The sequence below is a fragment of the Seriola dumerili genome, unplaced genomic scaffold (assembly GCF_002260705.1).
Source record: "Seriola dumerili isolate Sdu_G_001 unplaced genomic scaffold, Sdu_1.0 BDQW01000138.1, whole genome shotgun sequence".
NCBI lineage: Eukaryota > Metazoa > Chordata > Actinopteri > Carangiformes > Carangidae > Seriola > Seriola dumerili.
The window spans coordinates 17161699-17182412 of NW_019174393.1; the positions used below are offsets into that span (position 1 = coordinate 17161699).

Here is a 20714-nt window from a genome sequence, read left to right on the forward strand (position 1 = left end):
AGAGAGATAGAACAGTTTTTTTTCTTTGCCACTGGTCAGTAGATGTTTTTGATTATTAAGGAGTTAATATCAAATAGAACATTTGATAGATTTTCTAGAAACGCTTTATGTTCCAGGAATTTTGCAATATATTACAGCGGAATGGATTTTTCTAATAGATCTGTTTTTCTTGTTGTCAGACTGTTGTGGAAACCAGACTGTTTACTTCTTAAGGGGAACAACTCACGAACCAGTGAAGGTTTTAGGTTCATGGAGGTGCTCAGACTTAATTATGGCAATTCATTGAAAAATCATAAAACATCTTCCACTGGGTAGCAACGTTCAGGAAGGATGAAGGGCTGCCTTTGCTAAGAATACATGATTCACAGAGAATGCTGTAAGGTGCTTCAGATAAAATCATCCTCCATATTTCAAATGTCATGTGCTGTCATTTGACCAGCTTACCTGCTGGGCTCACTGACTCCATGTTTTATTAAACGTTGTCCTTATCCAAACGCCCATGGCTATGCATTGCTGTGATATGGTGTGTGTGCGCACTTATATATTGTGTAAGTGTGTTGTGTCGAATCCTTTCCCAGCCTTTTTGACACACCAACCTCAGCTCTGACCTGCCTGTTCTTGCCTCAGGAGGACACTCACAGCTGGGCGCTTTTGACAGCGGCATGTTTCCCCTGCAGCTGGACCAGGACATACACACCACAACACCACACAACACAATTGCAGAGACATCTGTTAGTCGAAGCGAATGGACAGCTTGAGGAAAAGACAGCTCATATTTTTTATGATAAAACATAAAACAAATACAGAAATGTGTTTCCTCTTTTCCATCACACTTAGTTGCACTTAGTGCCACAAAAGAATAAGTTTTGAGTGCTGTCTCACAGTATTACAAGCAACTGCTGGGACAGGGTCAAAGCATGATTATACTCCTGCTGTGCAGCAACACAATAATATGGAAGGTAGGTGTAGAAATAGGACACAAGGAACAAGATGAGGAGGATTCATTTTGATGTGATGAGACACAAAATAGTATTACCTGTGAGTTTAGGATGAGAAGCTTTCTGCTGGCCCAGTGGACCCAAATCCACTTAACCAGTAAATTTGAAGATATCACGGTGGGCCCGGGTGACTTATGGTGGGTATCATTTCCATCATTTTGGAAATTTTACAGTCTAGTTAAAAAAAAACCAAAACATTTTATTGATTAATTGTTAGATGTAGCCCTATCCCATAACCATTCTCCACTCTTTCCTGTCTCTGTCTATCCAAACAAAGTCAGGACAAACTCCTAAAGTTGAAGTTGACTTAGAGTGTCAGTGTTCTAGCCTATATTTGTTTACAATGTGGCAAATTGGATTGGATTGTTAGGCAAGTTCTGGAGTAATCAGGAGCTTTTTCTTTTTCTTTGGCTGAACTGCAACAGTGAGGCAAACCCTAGAAGCACAAATGTCCGTGACAGAGTGATGAAGTTACACCATTGATTGGCTGGCTGAGTGTTACAGTTTACCCATTGGCCTTACAAAATGAGTTGGCACAAATAGTTTCTATTACATGATAAGGGGGGTGTTTACAGTCTGTGTTGTCAATTTAGCACCCTTTTTGCTAGATTTACTGACTTTGCAGACACCTAGCAAAAAACCTAGTGACTTTCTGGACAAACTGTAGTTACTTTCAGTAAAAGACGTGAGCGCAAGGTCGGGGTTTCAGTGCAGAACAGCATCTTGGAAATGGCTTGCAAGTGACTGTTAGTAACATGTAGTTGTAATTTGCAGCATTTCAGTCACTATTTCAAACTTATGTTATCTGACAACAGGAATAGAAAAAACATATAAATGAGAACAGCTTTGTTGGGAATTCAGCTGTATTAAAACACTGCAGCACATTGTGCACCCTGAATGACAGACACATAGAGAGGGCTGTAATGAGATAGATAGGGATGGTAAAAATTTTATGGATTATTTTCATGGGTCAACAATGTGGCGGTATTTCTCCCAGTGTTCCTGATGGCCAGTCCAACTATGACAGACAGGTCTGTTGTCAATGTGTTTGTAAGAGAGAGAGAGACAGAGAGGAGCAACTATGTGCTGAGCAACTGAATGCGCTGCACTCAGCTCTACAGTAAAATAAGAATATAAGAAAATAGTAAAGAAAAAACAAATCTTTATTGGTGGTGGTCATTGTCAATGTTGTGTGGGGACGCCACAAATAAATCTACATATGGGAAACACTTACAAACTTAAACTCCGAAGAATTTACTTTTGAGTATCCTTGGAAAAGCAATTTAAAAGATAGAGAAAATCAAAGCCTTGCAGTGGCAGCACATTTTTGCCGATTACGATGCACTGCAATCTGCCAAGGGCAGTGTTTCCCATTGTAGCATATCAGTCTTGCTTAGTTGTTATTGTGGCTTCCAGGCAGGTCAAAGGCTTGATTCCCTGCTAAAGGAAAAATAGTTTCTGTGCAAGATATCCTGTAAGAAAATTTGTTAGCAGATTGCAGTTGACTTTTATTTCAAACATTGAAAAAACCATTCAAAATGAACAGTTCACACAGGCAGTGATATTTGGCTAAGAGTTAAACGTGTCTCTAAGGAGGATGAATTCTTAATATTATTGTTTACCACAGTTCCTGGGTCAGTGGCCTTCATCTGGATTTGATATTTTCAATAACACTGTCGGGGTGCATGTTCCTTTTTAAATAAAGCAGCACATGCCTTCAGTAACTGTCGGGAGCTGTGGCTGGGTGGAAGTAGCATTAGCTCTAAACCCTAGAATTACTTGCCTTGTGTTGACTGCTCCCCTTGGTAACCTCACTATCAGTTCACATGTTGCTGTCTTATCCGAGTAGGAAGGTTTGAGGTTCGTGATGTAACCGGCTGAATCAGACAGATCCTGACACATCTCATCTCTTTACTAGATGATGGTTTAAACAATCGCAATGGCTTTTGCTGTGTGATGTAGTGCCATTTTTTTCCCCCCTGATGCCAGTGAGCCTAAAATAAAAAATGCAGTTTCTTTTGATGTAGGTGCTCTTTATTTCAGGTTAGGTGAGGTGCTTCCACTACAAAACACTGCAGTAAAAGCTGATGTTAAAGCAATAGCTGCCTGCTGGTAATGCATGTTCATCTGTCAGAGGTTTATCAGTCTTCTATTCAGGTTCAACTGCACTTATATATGTATGATTACATCAGAGGAGTGACTTCAGTCCCTCAGTTGTTTCAGATGTTTAAAATGCTCTTTGTGTGTGTGTGTTTGGCTCTGTTGTGGGTATAGACACATCACCATTGAGTTGGCTTCTATAGAGAGCATACTCGTCTGTTGTTGAACACAGAGCGAGCTCTCACTGCTGCTCTGTTGCTGACACCGGCAGCCCTGCAGCACTAGCCTACATTTCAGAGGAGGAGGAGGAGGGAGAAAAATATGGTGATGTCATCCCTATGTCTCTCTCCCTCCTTCTCTCTCTCTTTTCCTCTCTCAGAGGCTGTGTTGTGAATGTAATGGTGCTTTCGCCTGCCTGGGCTGCATGAGGTAGGTCCTTCATTCACTCCCCTCGATCTGTTCCACACGTGCATGCTGCGTCTGGCCCGGCTCCCTCCACGCTTCTATGTGTTTGTGAATGTAGTGTGTTTATGATCCTGTGTGTAATAATGTCACTCCAGTGACTTCTTTCTCACGTTTTCATGATGTGTATGTGTGGAGGGATGCTCCGTTAGGGTAACAGATGCTAATAAATTGAGGTCACATCACACAGCATCCTGGTTATGCGTCCTGATGCCCAGCTAGCTGCTCAGAATGTGTCTGATTGCTGTCGTAGTCCCAGCCTGAGATGAGAAGGTGCTGCTGACAGCACTGCTCATGGAGAGATAACGTATTTGAGTGTGTGTTCCAGCTCTGTTTTTTCCCACGTGCCGTTTTCTCATAAGGTCTTTCTCAGGTCACATGAATATTGCCTTCCACTATAACTTGAACTTTGCACTCTTCCTTGCGATGTCTGCAAATTCTTTAAAATGCAAAATATGAGCGATTTCACCTGTAGACTGGATGTGTCAGCATCTCAGTCTCGCGTCTTTTCTCCCTTCTCTGTTATGCAAGAGCCATCACACAAACACACACACAGACACATATTATTTAACGTAGGCTGTGTGCGTCATACACATTTTCAGCATACAGCTCTGTAGTGGAGCTGTGGCTTTGTTGTCTCTGTGATTTCTCCTCTCTGTCTCGGTGGCAGTGATGGTTTTGTGCCGTCCGTTAGAAAGCCAAGCAGCTGCAGCGTTTCTCCATCAAGGGGGATTCACTGCTCTTAGTTCCCCACAGTCTCCTTGACACCACAGGAGTTCAAACCTTCTCAGTCTTCTCCTCATCAACATTCTCATCCACATGTCGTCCTGATGGATCCGATAAATGGATGTCAGTGAGCACTGACTCACCTTGTGGCATTTGAAAGTGTAATACAGTTTTAATTTTGCAAGGTGGCGGTGCTCCACATTCCTTTCTCCCACATAAAAGGGCGTTATTAGAAAGAATAGAGTCTGTGTCATGCAGGAATTTTGCTTAATTAATGAACTCGTTATATATATGTTCTGAATCTGGTTTATTTATATGATGGGTCTTATCTCTCGTTGAGCAGTAGTCATGCATGTCCTGTTGTGGCAAGGTGGAAGTATGTGTGAGATGATAGGTATGACAGTGCATTTCTAACACATGATCAAATTGCGGCAGGATGTGTGGCAGCAGATGATGCTGTAACAGTTATTTTTGAGGATGACAACACTGAAGTGAACTAGAAACAACAACTTGAACACACCTCTTGTGGGATTGTATGTATTGCTCTTATTGTCAACAAAACCCTGTTAGTGTAGCCAGTATTGTCTGTGCACCTTTGCAGCTGCAGCTAACATTCAGGCCAAACTTTTGTCTTTTGTCTTAGGACAGTTGCAAGTGTTTATATAAGTATTTTCTCTCTCAGAGGAGGGTGTGTGTCCGACAAAACCTAATCAGGAACTAGGAAATGTGAGATTTAGGAAGTGAGAATTGGCCTAACTCAATGTTCCTGAATGAGTCGACCTGGTTTATTAGACGGGTGTGTGCATCGTCTCCAGCCAGACCTTGCTGGTGCTCCCAGCTGCTTTAATGTGTCGGGGATAGAAATATGTTATGTAAGGGCATCTTGTATTTATGAAAACAGGATCTACAGAGGGATGAGATATAATTGTGCAAAGATCTGCAAGTCTCTATCATTTCTCTAAACCACAGAATATGTAACTGTTCTCTCCAGCATTGTCTCCTTACAGTGAAAGTGATCCTTTGAGTCTCTGTGCTCCTACATGTTGAGTATCAGGTTTCTGTACATTTCCACTGGCATTTAGATATTTCTATCCTTGTCAGAGGGTGAAAAGTGATTCTTATTCTGGCGAAACAGTGCTGGATTCTCTGTGGTCTAGCAAGGCAATCCTCTTCGTCTGCTCACATGCTTGATTAATATTCCTCGCTCCCTGACCTACATGGATTAATTCTGTTTAAAGATGTGTCCCACTGAGCACAGCACCAAACAGTGACGGACAGAAGATTACATCGGAGCAGGCAACTTTAGTTTCACCTGTTCACCTTCTCTTTGTCTTGGTTTTATTTCATAGAGAGCGTTTCTGAAAACACTTTGACCAGTTGATCAGTTTGATTTGGCTTTACAGAAAATGACATCTAGTCTAAGTGCACTGATGTCACTGTCACTAAAGCTATTATGTCAAAGGTAAACCAGAAGGCGGCCCTCAAAGCAGCAAGAACAGACCTGTCACATGACATCTGAGAGGGAACAGAATTATCTACAGAGAATCAACAGCTGCTTTGCTGACAACACAGACACAGCATTTGTGGAAGGGCATCCTGGCTATCACAGACTGCAAAGCTAAACCATAGACTTGTGACAGTGGTGGCTTCCCTCCAGATGTGCTGATTTGAGAAGTTAGATAATGTGCAGATGACCATGTTCTGTGACTGCAGACAGTGTAAGGAAGACCATCTCCAGGGCTAACCCTCACAAAGCAGCAGGAACTGAGAAATCCCAGGTTATGCCATCCAAGCCTGTTCTCACACATCCTCAGCATCTCTCTGGCCCGAACATTCATGTGTCAAGGCAAGTCAACCACCATCATCTCAGTGCTTAAGACATCTCCTGTTAGCTGTCTGAATGATCAGGAGACTTGTTCTGTAACACACAAGTCCAGCCTCCTTGTCACTCTTGAGCCCTTGCATCATTACAACATCTGCCCTCCACGAGGCCTTGTCCCATCTGGAAAAAAACTGGTTTGTGTGGTGTTGTAGTCAATGAATCCTGACATCATTGTACAGATATACCTCCCTCTGCAACTGGGTCCTGGACTTACTCACTGGGCACAGTCAGTCCTGATTGGCAGCTACACCTCCAGCACACTGCTGACATACAACTGCACTGCATCATCCAGCTCTATCAACCACATCATTAGTTTCCTGATGACACAACAGTGCTGGGGCTCATCAGCGAAAACTATGAAACAGCTTACAGAGAAGAGGTGGAGCTAAAAGCACCGGGGTGTTGGACTAACACTCACCCCAGCCATCTGGCTATGGATGCTGTGGGATACTCAACAGCTTGGGGCCAAATAATCCATAAGAAACACTATTTTATTTATACTCTACCTATGCATCTGTGACATGGTGCTCCAGAACCACCGGCTGGATGATTGCCATGGAATTTGTGCACATTTCCATGGTCCCCTCAGGATGAATTATTATGTAATGTAGTGTTAAATGTCAGCATGTAAACATGGTCAAGTAAGAAGGAGAACATGTTAAACCTGAACCTGCTGAATGTCAGCATGCTAGCATTGTCAGTGTAAGCAAGTTAACATGCTGATGTTAGCATTTAGCTCATGGCATAGCATTTAGCTTTAGACTTTGCCCTGAGGCAGGGTGCATGTATGTGGTTAGCCTGGCCCTTCTTCCCCATACTTCATCAAGTTCATGTCCCAGCGCCTGTCAGTGATCTTAATGAGTCCTGATGAAACTTAGCCCGAGGCTGCAGTAACTGGCACTGTAGCCAGCGCAGGTGTCAATGAAGCTGACAGTCAGCAATCTATTAGCAAACACAGCTGATATTTACTGGGCAACATTATTGAAAAGCCAAATTCAGACATGTACACAGGGTCACAGACTGATAATCCTTATTTATTGAAATAATTGCATTTTACTAATTTAGATGGAACTCAGTGCTCTTAACATCTCAACAAACCATTGCTGCCTGTAGCAAACAAATGTATAGCAGCACATCCCCTTTTCTAAAAAAATAAGCCTGGAGAGAGTCTTGGTGGAGATTATCCTAAAACTTCATCATCACTGATGAGGAGGTCTTGTTCAGACTTATCAGAGTGGCTGGCAGTCGCCTTAAGCAGTGGTGATGAAAGACAGATTGAAGCCCTAGACAAAAATATCAAACTGACAAATAGTCTGAGCAGTGGTTTTGCTGTTTAAACTATATTGCTGAATTGGCTAAAAATATCAGGGACATGTGACATTGTTGCTGTTATGTCTTTTCTAGCACGGTAGCTCTGTATGTCTCACTTAACCACTGGTAATCATTTTCAAAACACTCAGCAGCGATAGGCCAGTATAGATCTGCCTGTCGGGCTGTCACAGAGCTGCCTGCCCCTTTTGAGAGCAGACAGTAACATCACTACAATCAGCTTAGCATCCTGAAATGATTGCTGTCCTTGCCTGCCCTTGAGTGGAGCTCCACTCTTAATCTAAAAACAATCAGAATCAGTGTTCACAGAAGCAGATCGAAAAAAAGAAAATGCTGACAAGCAATCCAAACCTAAATTTTCTGATCTGCTTTCATCTCTTCAAACATATCAGTTTCTATAATGTATGTTTTGGCAAAACACCCTGCTTTGAGTTGTCATGCATCATATTTTGTAATATTATTATTTGACAGAGTAGGGTCGGTATTGTTCTGTATAATTAAAGCAAATTGTCACCACAATTAGAGCATAATGATGAGCGTAATTTGACCATGATTGCTCTGCAACGCAATCAACTTCTATTCAAAACTGTTGTATGCTTAAAAAATGATATGGTTTATGTATATATTTTTCTGAAACAATATTGCAAGAAGCAATCAAGAAAGTGAAGAAGGTAAGCAGTGAAAAACAATGAACATCCAGGAGGACTTAAATAACCTCTGATTGAGATCAGTGGTATTTAATGTTTGCTCTTTTTGAATGGGTCATACTAGTATTAGGGCGGTCAACCATTATTCTAAATTCTATTATTTAATCGAATTGTAAAAAAAAAATGAATATTTGATTGTGAAAAAAAGCAGCACTACCCGGGCTTTTCTTGGATGGGCCTGGGCCACTGCACTGAATGCACTGTATATGATAGACAGGAGTCGCATGTCACTGTGACTCATTGAAAATGAAATGTAGGTCAAGCTGAAACGAGCAAACAACAACAACAACAAATGTGTGGTAATGACGGCGGGGTTCAATATAAAAAGCCCTGTTTGAAAATACTTTGGATTTTGGTCAGTAGTCGGCAGAATTGTGGAACCTCGAGCTGAAGCTATCTTAGCTACAGTTAGCCTAGCCTACCAGTCCAGCTCCAGCAACCTGAGCAACTAAATAAGTAGTTATGTCTCTGGTTGTACTGGTTTGTACTCTTATGGACATAGTGCACAAAAGTAGATTTTTAAATGGTTCAAACCTATGTGTGTTTATTTAGAGGGATAAATCAAACATCAGTTTTTGGTCAATTTTGACAATGCGCAATGGTATTGTTTCATATAAGCACCACTTAGACATTACATCTCTCAAAAGTTGCAGCACCAGGATGATGTAAAAAGCTTTAGTGTCCATTAGTCATATCTACTGAACAGCAACTTTGGTGACAGCATTGATAGTTAACATGAAAGCTAAAACATCTCCTGATGAAACAAACATTATTGTGCTGACTTGTGTCCTGCTTGGCACTGTGCGATTTGTCCATTTGCTCGTGTAAATCCAATGATGTGGAAAGCCAATGACACATATTCACGTACCCTGTATTTATGCTCTTGCACTGGAGTCTTTCAGCTGGAAATATACATTATTCTGTTTGTTTGTCAGCTCTTAGTGAAATAATTCCCAGGGGTTCCCTGTTATCTCTCAGCTCTGTGGAAAAACCCCTCAGTCGGTGATTCTAGCCTTGTTTTAGAGCCACTGCCAAGCCACAAGTTTAGGATTCCTGGTGCGTTTGCCCTCTATCTTTGGCAATGATTCACAGCTCTTAGCTCACAGGTGGCCGTGGTACAACTAAAGCAGATTGTTATGTGCCAGCTTTTGTGAAGGGGGCAGAGTGTCAGTAAAGTGTGGGAGAGAGTGAAAACAATAGAACCACACCAGAGCGGATTGTCTGTCACTGGCTTGTCCTTTGTTTATAATGTGAAGACTCCAACACACCTACTGTATAACTAGTGTTTGGTATTGATTTAAAAAAAAAAACTAAAATGTTTAATAATCATTAGACAATAAAAGAGCAACATTAAAGGCCCCATATAGTCTAAAGGTAGATGTCCATGTGTTGTTTGATTATAAAGCAGGTCTTGGTTCTATATTAATATTGTGAAAGTATCAAAGCTCTGATGTGTAGCAGATATAATGTTTCCATTTATCTGTCTTAGTTGAGGGTGTTAGCTTGTTAACATTTCCTAATTAGCAGTTAACACAAACACAGCTGAATTTATTCATTAGTTATGCATGCAACTGGTTCTACTGATCGTCACAACGATTACAATTCATCTTGTGGGGAACATGAATGTCTATACCAACTTTAATGGCAATCCCTCCAGTAGTCATTGAGACATTTAATTCAAAAACATAATAAAGCTTTATCTTCTTAAGGGCAGCTGCAAGTAGATGGCAACATTAAAGCTGATGTGAATTTGTTCAGCCAAAAAGAAGCTGCAGTGGAATCAAAATCATACAAAATAAACTTGTTGACCTCCCACGTACTGCTACAAAACATTCCCCAGTGTTACTGGCCCTGATTTTTCCTGTTACTTTCCCACCTCAGCTGTGTGGCTGCTGCTCCAGGCTGAGTCATGGGCTGATTGCTAAAGCTGGGCTTGAGAAAGAGTGGAAAGCATCTGTCTCAGCGTGACGGGTCCTTGAGAGCCGAGGCTAGATGAAGTGTGTGTGTGCTGGCTAGAGCCAAGAGGCTATTGGAGCGCTGGAGCGTTACATTAGCAGAATGACTGATGGGGGTGGGGGGTGGGGGGTAGCGAGCATCTTACTGTCAGAATGTCCTCCTGTCCTCGGTCTATTTGTCCTTGAAGAGTCTCCTAAAAGTGCTTCCTTCCCGTTACCTTTCTTCTACTGTCTTATTGGCACATTTCAACACACCTATGTACTGTTCCCTAACTGCTAAAGTAAACAAACCTTATATTTGTGCACATAACCATGGATAAAAACATATTGTCCAAACTATATTGGATTGAAACTAATGTAGTGCTGCATCTTTCACCTTCATGATGGTTATAATGTTCAGTTTGTGTTTAAACTGTTTCAGAGAGGTTGTTTAAGCTTTCTTCACTCCATTGATATCAATGAGGGCAGGCTAAATAACAGAAACACCTTTCTTTATAATATACATAGTTCAACAGCACCACAAGCTACATCCTTCAAAATCAACCTCAATGAAATAGAACACCACTTACAGAACGCTGCAGTATTTCATTTCATTCACACAGTATTCCTCTGTGCTAGTTCTCAGTACAGTAAAACCTCAGCCTGCTTTTATTTCCTAAACCCTACACCCTATTTTCTATTACCACTAGTCTGTGGATTTCATGCTTTGAACTTGAAACAGCCGCTCCATGTTCCTGTGAGGAAATTTATGGCAGTGTTTCAGAGCTCTGATTGGTTTGGACGAGGTTGCCCCTCCTCATGATCAAATTACTGGCCTCAGCACAGTGGGTATAGGAAAGCAGGGGTAAATCAAATGATGTATTTCTAACTTTTATTTATCCAGCAAAGGGTGACGAAACATATTCCTTTTTTCAGCTGTGTTTCACAAACCACTAAAGCCAAAGTCAGTGAGCTGAGCCTGTTATTTCTACTCATCACCTTCAAAGCATTAAATGGCCTTGCTCCAAATTACATCAAGGACTTATTAACACCATATGTGCCTGGGTATTTAGATTGGTGGAGGGAGCTCTGCTGGTTATTCCTAGGTCTCGGCTGTTGAATACAGGTGACCAGGCCTTTGCTGTGACAGCCCCCAAACTGTGGAACAGTCTACCTATTGAGATCAGACAGGCTATATCATTAGTGTCTTTTAAAACTATTCTTAAAACATTCTTTTATTAGAAAGCTTTTATGAATGTTTCATATGTTATTGTGTTTTATTTTCCCGTGATACAGACATTTTATATTTTGTGTAACTTTTTTTTTTGTTTTGTTTTTAATTCCTGTTTTTAATTCCCCTTTTTCTTTCTCTAAAGCACTTTGTAACTTTGTTAAGAAGTGATTTGACACGGGAACAAATCCCTGTGGCCAAACAACCGGGTCAGAACCTCTCTGAAACAGCAGGGCTTGTAATGTGCTCCCGGTCGGCAGTGATCAGAGGAGGGACAAACCACAAACTGGCACGTCATCGATACACAAGGGCTATAGAGGCTACACCATTTGGTCCACATCGAAAGAAGGGCTGCTGTGTCACAAGTCGCATAAAATTTTATGGTTATAAGAGGAATATGTCACAACACAAAGTGCTTGGCACCCTGCTGTGAATGGGGCTGTGCAGCTGCAGACCGGTCAGAGTGCCTGTGCTGGTCATAATGTGGCTCATCAGTGTATATGCCTGTTTAATGAGGCAGCATGTTCTTCAAACAATCCCTGGATCTGCAGTGTCAGGTCATAACACCTCACCTCACGTCAAAATGCTGCCTCTCTCTCAGCTGGCTTCTGCCGCCCCCGATAGGTTGATCAGGTATAACCTCAGGTGGGGCCACAGGTTTCATACCATTAAAATATCCACACAAAACAGCAATCAGCATAAGTGGCTGTCTGCCTGCCCTAATCTTGAAAGCATTTTTAGGACAACCACGTGTTGTTGGTGGGCAGCTGCTCCACGCAAAATAATCTCCCCTAAAGCAGAGAGTGTAATTAACAGATGGTCCCACTTGGTCATGAAGTCATGTCGAGGACTTAGCAGACAGTGGTGTCAGTGCTGCGGACAGTGGGGTTAAGCCTGTGTTTTATTGTGTGCAGATGCAATGACTCTATAGAAGCAAAGAAGAAGTAGGTAGAGTTCTGAGTCTGTGAACAGGAGGCGGTGAACAGATTTGTAGGTGGGGCAGCTGACGTGGATGGACAGATGTACATTTTGCTTTTGTGCACCTCATGTTTGGGCCTGTGGTTTCGTTCTTTTGTTTTTGGATCACAGCTTTATCTTTTATTTGAAATGTAGTTATTTGGCCTGAGGATTTATTTTGTTTTGTTGAGTTACAGCTGCTCACAGACTGTTGACTCAGCAGAATCTGTTTTCTTCATTCTACATTCTTGTTATCCTTGAGTGAACTTTTGAGTGTTTTCCAACCTATATTACTGTTAGAGTTTTTTACAACTTGGACGTGGTCTTTTATCAGGTTATGCCAGAATCAGTCGGCACACTATTTGTGGTCAACATTGTCAGATCAGGAGATTGTATAGTCGGTAAATTTCAGCTGTGACTCGGCAGCCTACACTCTGAACAACCCGTCACAACTTGTAATCTTTCATGATGTGACTGGAAACGATCAGCATCGCTCAGCACTCTTTTTTTTCCTTCCCAGGCCGTAGAAAGAGGATGGGTGTGGACGTGCTGTGAGGATCAAATATTCACACTACAAATTCTTGTGGCCAAGAAAATCACAGTACATGGTGTTAACACAATATTGGATTTTTCAGAATTTAACAAATACTGCAACTTTGTTTGGTTTGTAGGTTAAAGTTGTTATGGCAGAACATTTTCAAAATGTGCACAGATATTATTCATAACATTAGAGTAGATAATTAGATAAGACATTATTTCTCTTTTACCCTGGCATGTTTACAGTTGTATGTAGAAGAGTGCTCTGTGTTCCTTTCCTCTAGAAATTGTCAAACTAGATGAGAAAGAAAATGTACCATTAGAGGTAAAACTTGGTGTCAGAATTGAATTGATATATGATTTAAGAGCTTATAATTGGGCATAGGCACTGAAGTTTGGAATGTAGTGGAGTGGTCATTGGATACTGGATCAATTTAGTTCATGAAGGCACTTAGTAGTGACAATAAAAATGTTGTGTCATTCTTGTGTCATGTTTCACACAAACATAAACCGCTTTGATTTGTCAGGAAAAACAACTTCCTGTTGATTTGCGGAGTTGAGTGTTTTGATATGTGAGTGTTGTAACAGCACAGGAGCAGGAAGGTGTTCATCTAAGTTAAGTTTGAAGAGAAAAGGCAAAGGATAAGTCAAAGACAGACCTGCTGTGAACGTTTTCCTGTAACATCCCACCCTAAATATACAAAAGGTAGTCGGGTCACATTCCTGTGGATTCATAAAGTAACCTACAACAGGTATCCTCACTGAGGTACCCTTGAGTAACTCTATATCTGGTCCAGTGGAGCGGGTAAGTGGCAGCTGGCAGAAACTTTCCCTGGATAAATAAAGGTCATACTCGGACATTTCTATAGGGAAAGGAGCTGAGGGCAGACAGATTTAAAGAATGAATTTTCAGGACTCACTTGGGAAGGAAGCTGACAGACTGGCTGATCCTCCATTCACCTCTGCTTGCACTAGAAACAGGCTTTTTATTAAAGCCCTGGAGCTACAACACCTTTGTTTGGGTGAGAAAAGCCAGTGGGGGATGGTGAGAAGGTTTCTGCTGCTTCAGAATCTATGGCAGAAATGGAAAAAATCTGTGTATGATAGTGCAGCCTGTTTGCTCTGATATGTGATAGATGAGTAGGCATGATGAGTCCCATCTTGCAAACTATCCATCCCACATGAGATTAAAGAGCACTTTGAAAAATTCTGTGCTATTCCAATCCAAAAAATAGCATGCTTTCAAAACAACTCGAAGGCCTAGAGGATTGAATTTTGAACACATTGCAGACTTAGAACTTACAAATGACTAAATGAAAGAAAATGAAACACATATATTGTAATGTTGTCCTGTTGTGGTAACACACTGCTTCTCCCTCCTGACAGATATGCAGTTGTCAGAGCAGCGTTGACAGGCCTGACTCTGGTTTAACACGGCCATGGAGTCCTCCTCTGAGTCCCAACAGGAGCCTGAGAAAACTTTGGTGAGTCAGCACGCTGTTTTATGTAGGTACAGTTGCACCTGAACATGTATATGAAGATATTCATTCCACAACAAGAGTCTAAATAATGAATTTAAAAAGACTTTATGGCGCTTTCAAAGAACAACGTATGTCCTTTTAACTGCTATATTTCTTAAAGATTCTGACTGATGACGTCTACATATACTACATACAAAGAACTTACACTATAATCTGTGGGTGTCACTTAAGATAAAGCAAGTAATCTTGAATCCACCCACCCTGCGTCATTGCCTCTTAATTGTCTCTAATAATTGGTGGTCTTCTTCTTCACTTAACCTCCATATAATCATGAGTCAGAAAAGGTTTCCTGTTTCCTGCTGTTGTCAATGAAGAGATGGGTTGCTCCACAAGTACACTCTCTGAACCTTAATGATTAGCTTAAGGTGCTAATATTGCTAACCTGCCACAGGCTTGTCAGGCTGGCGGTGGCAGACACTGCACTTTGCTGCATGTAATTAAACTCCTGTCAGGGCGTGTGTCAGTAGAAAGACAAGACAGCTACAGTCGCTGTGGCTGCAGACGATTAAAGGTCACAAGAGGTGTGTTTTTTTTTTGTTTTTTTTTTGTCTTCTTTCCCTGGAACAGAAATGATGATGGAACAGTGAAAATGAAAAACACATAGTCAACCACAGTTCTTGTTTTTTGTGCAGTAAAATGTAAAGTTGTTGCAATTTCCTGTTTGGTGTGGCAGGTTGACAGTGGCCTGCTGGTGGCAAACCAAGCTAGTTCCTCATCAGTCGTGTTTCTTTTTCTGTGTGATTGTCTCCAAATCAACCTCACAGCAGGCATCTTCTCAGGCATCTGTTATGATCATAATAGAGTACATACATTCTGAAAGATGTTCTCACGCAAATAAAGGTACAAACAAAGGTGGCGAACATGGCCTGACGTATAACATTTGTTTAATCAGACACAACAATATCATTGAAACCTGAGTACTTAAAACAAAACGGGAAACACACTAACAAACACAATCATAAAAATAGCAACAGAAACAATATCTCATCTTTAAAAAAGGTTTAATTCATCGGGGGGAAGAGACATGAAATTCTTTGTTCATTCCATTTATATGGTGCAAAGAACTGGAAGGCAAGTTCACTATCACCTGAGGGGTATCAAGTATTAGCCAATCCTGTGATCTAGTCTGATGAAGAGTAGTTTTAAATTTGAGAACAAATGCGATATACTGAGGCAGCTGTAATAGGAGACATTTATTTACAAAAATGATAGTGTGTGGCAGTGTGTAGTCCTCTTATTGTGAGGACCATACAGTGTAGCACAACGTTAAACTGTATCGAGTTGTTTTGCAGGATATTTCCAGTCAAGCACACACATGATGGTCAATCGCACAATAGTTTTCATGTTCTTATTCTGATGATTTAGTTTCTGTGTCACTTGATCCAAATGAGTTAACACTAATTAAATGATGTGAATTTTTAGTATCACTGAGAGTATAAATGTGGATCTGAAACGATCAGTCAGTAAATCGAGTTGATTGTCCATGTGTGTCCTTTGATGTGGGTTCATGGAAACTTGAAGCTGGCAACCCTCTCCCCTTCATCTCCTTTAATGTATAGAAAATAGAGGTCCTCGCATTGTCTTTTAAAGCCTATGATGGGTTCTGTGGTTTATTTGATGTTCAGTGATAGATTATTTTCTGTACATGAGCTTGATCTGTGTACGCTGTCTCGACCCTGTTGTTTATCGGGCGTGTTCGGATGTAGTACAGATGTAGTACAACAGACAGGTTGAAATTTAATTTTTTTTATTAATAAAATATTTTGTCCTACTTTTATTAAGCACAAGTTTAACCTTATGCAGAGAAGTGGAATATAATCTAGAAACATCTTGATTTAAAGAAAACCCATTTGCATACGAAAATGTATCATCTGCATAAAGATGTATTTAGGAAGACGTGTTGGAGTAGGAATGTTGTTTATGTGGATTCTAAATATCAATCGACATAAATAACCGCTTATTTATTACATGGGAGGTCAGTCTGAGAGTGTCAGTACAGATTAGCTTGCGTTCAGTCAGACATGGACCAGCTCTGAGCAAGAGCAGCAAAACCATATCCTCACTTTCTATCTCATACAGGAACGTCTACATATTCTAATGTGACTTCCACGTACACATTCACACAACCACACATAAAGCACCACTTCCCTCCTCTCAGATCCCAGGTCTGTAATTCTGCCCTTTCATTTCACCTTAATCATAATCCTCAGTCTCCATTTTTGCAGTGAGCGGGAGGGCAATTATAACAGCTGATAACTTGGGTGATAAAAAGTGCTAGCCATTGCTCCCACAGGCCTCCACCCACAATGACACACAGTTGGATTGTATAGGAGTCGATCTAAAAGCCCTTTCCTACTTCACTGCATCTTGCTTTGAGTGGAAGTGAATTTTAATAATACCCGATCTCTGTTATTAGTGCGAGCTAATTTCTCACCCCGCCTTCTATGGAGCCTATTTTAGTTTCTGCATAATGAAACTGCTGATGCATGAATTGGTTTGAAAACCATGTCTGTGTATTTACTGTTCCTTTTGAATGCTTTCTTCTGGATTGAATTGAATTTGATGAATGTGTACCTCTCTGCGATTTAGCAATAAACCTCCTTTGTGGAGACTCCTGGACAGTTTGTTATCACTTGATCACACATTATAAGCGATTGCGGTGCCAGGATGGTGTGAGACTCAGACTGTGGGACGTATTGTGTTGCTGGCATGTCCTGCTGTTTGCTGAAAGAGCCTGTTGGTAGAGAGGATGGCTCCCAACACGAGATGAAAGGCTCTGGGAAGCGCGCCAGGTGTCTGCCGCTTCTCCCCTCGCTCTGACATCCTCACAGTCAGGAGACGCTTCAGGAAGGATTATGGCAGCCCACCCCCCCCTCCCGCTTCAAACATCCACCACCATTCAGTCTGCTGTCATTTGCATTGTACATACTGTAATGAAAGCGCTGGTGACCTGCTGTTCAGAATAGGCAGCAGTGAAAAGGCACATAGACAACCATTATGCACTTTAACAATGGCTTTGAGGTAGCTTAGAGGTAAGAGAAGAGGATCTGTGACCAGAAGATCATTGACTGGGGGGGATTTCAGCAGCTGAAGTGAATGAGAAAAAACTTTTTATCCGTGGTTGCTGTTGAATTGCCCTTTTGCCCTCTGTTTCTGCACAGCTTTACAGTTGCTAACATTAAAAGACTGGTTGTACTGGGAAATTTCCAGATGTGAATGCAAGACAGGATATTGCTGGGAAGAGATATGAGCTTAATTATCTTCCACAGAAGTTAACCATTCCCATCTGGTACAGCTACACCACGTGTCGAACCCCATCAATTTTTCTTTCAGTGCTGACCAGTCCTCTATAAATGACCAGTACACAGTTTTTTAATCAACCTGACACTCTAGCTACAGGACAGTAGCAGAGGACTTGAGTTTGAAAGTAGAGGATTCTGGCCCAAGAGTGCATTTCCTCTTGTTTACTGCCCATAAATACCCACATCGACGGTCTGTTTTGGCCAAGATTACTTTGATAATAAAAATCGACAAATGGTGCAGCTCCTTAATGGACTTTTTTCATGCGTGACCGGGAGCCCTCCGCTGCTCAATGAATCATCAATGTGAAAATCTGAACCGATATGAAAGGTTGCTGACTCTGGGGGTTTACCCAGGTTCGTGGAGTCAGTAGCACTTTTAACTTTTTAGCCACGCTAGCAGTGTGGCAGCGTCTCAACAACTGTGTGGGTTGTCATGAAATTTGATCCCGGAGATACACTGACTTTTAAAGGTCCATATTTTACACTTCTCCAGTGTGTTATTTGAAGTTTTGATCCATAAGAAGATATATTTGTGGTTTAAAGAACCATCTCAATGTTGTTTTACATCTTCTCTCTCAGGCTTCTTTCTAGTGACTTTGTTGTGACTTCACAAAGTCCGACAAGTCCTGACGGCTGGTTTTAAGGCTCAGCTTCTGAATAGAGGCTGTGTGCATTTCTCTGTGGACTGAGCGCTTTGATACTTTCACTGTATTGATATAGAACCTAGACCTGCTTTATAATCAAAGAAGAGATGGACATCTACCTTTATACAATATAGGACCTTTAATCTAGCGCCACAAGCAGGTCAAAGTTTTCATTTATACAGTGAAGTATCTTCATATCTACAAGATCGATTGGCAACAATTTGGTCAAGACTTGAATGTTTTCCAGACAGCATTCTAATTTAATAACTTAACAGTATAACTAAAAAGTATTTGTACCCCTGAGAAGTTTTAGTGTTTTATTATTTTATAACATTTAGACTTTAGACTTTAATGTCAACTTGAGAACAGATCTCTACAAAGTGACACCTCTGCTTGAAATGAATGGGCACAAACTTGCTGCCGAATGCCTATATAATAATATTGAAACCGGTCATCTCTTACTTAAAATGCAACATGCCTTGTGGCTGCGTCGCATTATGGTCAATTGAGTGTTCTGTTCTGTTGTGGTGAAGGTGATGTCTGTTCCTCTTCTATAATCAAGTTGTATTACAACTGGTACAGAACATGACAGAGTAATATCATCAAAACATGATGTTTACTATTGATGTTATCAGTCCTAGACATATTGATGTCATAGACTAATGATATCTGACATAGTCAAAGCTATGCTGGAAAGCTATGCCTGCTTTTGAAAAGTACAAGCAAAAGAAAAGTGTCCCAGAAATGCAAGACGCAATACCAATCACTATCCACATATAACTTTTAATATCACAGTATTGATTAATCTTTAATGTGCTACTAAAAGTAATTTCTAAGTGGCAGAATGAGGCACAGGGTCTTGGTTCTCAGATTTACAATGCCACATAATATGACAGGGATAAGCTACAGGAGGCCGCAAGAAGCCAGAGGTGAAAATTGGCTCCAGGCTGAGGCTCCATCAGCTACTGTACATCAGGGGTTGAACTCAGGGAGCTGTTGACAGAGCCGAGCCGACAGCCTGGCCTGATGAGACGTATTCTCACCTCTAAAGTAAACAGGAAAAGCAAGCTTATCCTCCAAAGCTTTAGCTTGGCGTCAGATGTGGAAAAGCTGCAAATGAAAGTCTGAAAATGTACACAAATTTTAAAAAGAGTTGACAAAGTGAACTTCAGATGGTGTGGGGGGAAGTTGTGGATTTTACCATTCTGGATTTGACTAAGTGCAGTGGAGAAACTGTGTCTCCTGCCAAGATTTGGTCAGTCTTTCCCTGACAGAAAAATCTGTCTTTTAGCTGGATGAAGGTGGTCTGTGGGCTGTTGATTTGAAGGCAGTAATCAATACAGAATGGATTCATTAACACAGGGAATGACAAAGTAGCGTAACATAGGTTTGATTAGTGGTAGAAACACTGTGTGTTCCACCATGAGTTTAGATGAGTATTGCTCTTTAGAACCCTATAAGAATTGATAAAGAGACATTTTGTTCTCTGTTTTCTGCTGGTGTAAAGTGTACAATAAACTGACACACACACATCCCATTAGGAGTATCCAGTTTCTTTGTCTTAAGGAAGGTCATATAGTGTGTCAGCACATGAGCTGCAATTATCATGTAGTATATATTCTGCAAGCTTCAGTGCTGATAACTGAGATGAGTGGCAGCCCTCCTCGCAATCCTACAGCGGCAGCCATTACACTTAGCTGTATCCCTTCGGAGGACGCAGTGTACAAAGGCTTGGCCTTAGTAGCCGTCGTAGACCGTGAAGGCCGAACCGAAATGAGATGGTCTAGTCCAGCTGTGCTTGCCCTTACCATTGCGTTACAAAGCACCGCTCATGTTGCCTAGCAACCTAGACAACATGTTACTTTTTTTTTTTTTTACAAAAGCTCGTGGATTTAAGGGTTGTGGTTTTTTAACAGTTGTACCGTTAGCTCTTCAACTGAGCTGAAACTCAATACTTAGATTTAAGACTATAATCCTCCTGTAGCCTCTCTGTTTGTGTTGTTTGCTGCAATGAATCTTGGGATATGTTGGGCCACGAAGGATCCACCTGTCGGAGCCTTTGAATGTCATACACTAATGGAGTAATATTCCTCCTGTTGTGTTTTCCTCTGAGGGATGGAGGAAATGTGCGAACAGAGAACAGGAAAGTTTTAGGTTATGTGCATGGCCACTATTGTCTGACATTAAAGCATTAAAGCATCCAGTTAAATAAATACATTATACAAAATAAATAACTTCAATCTTGTGTATAAATCTTTATAAATCCCACAGCGTGAGATGTTTATTACCGGGGAGATTTTACCTTGGGTTACGTTCATTCCCAGTGGTACCTAACAGCACCACGTCTCTTGGCATTAAAGAGCA

At 41.2% G+C, this 20714-nt stretch overlaps 1 protein-coding gene across 4 annotated transcripts in view; it reads left to right on the top strand.

The window, feature by feature from the left end:
- osbpl8 (oxysterol binding protein like 8) overlaps positions 1–20714 on the top strand; it is a 98984-nt gene that overhangs the window by 10133 nt on the left and 68137 nt on the right. For 2 of the 4 annotated variants that reach the window (XM_022749282.1, XM_022749284.1), the window contains exon 2: positions 14250–14347. In XM_022749282.1, the coding sequence (XP_022605003.1) occupies positions 14303–14347 (45 nt within the window). In that variant the 5' untranslated portion in view covers positions 14250–14302. Of the gene's footprint in view, positions 1–4795; positions 4820–14249; positions 14348–20714 lie in introns of those variants that run through there. The other 2 variants (XM_022749283.1, XM_022749287.1) reach the window with 2 other exon arrangements.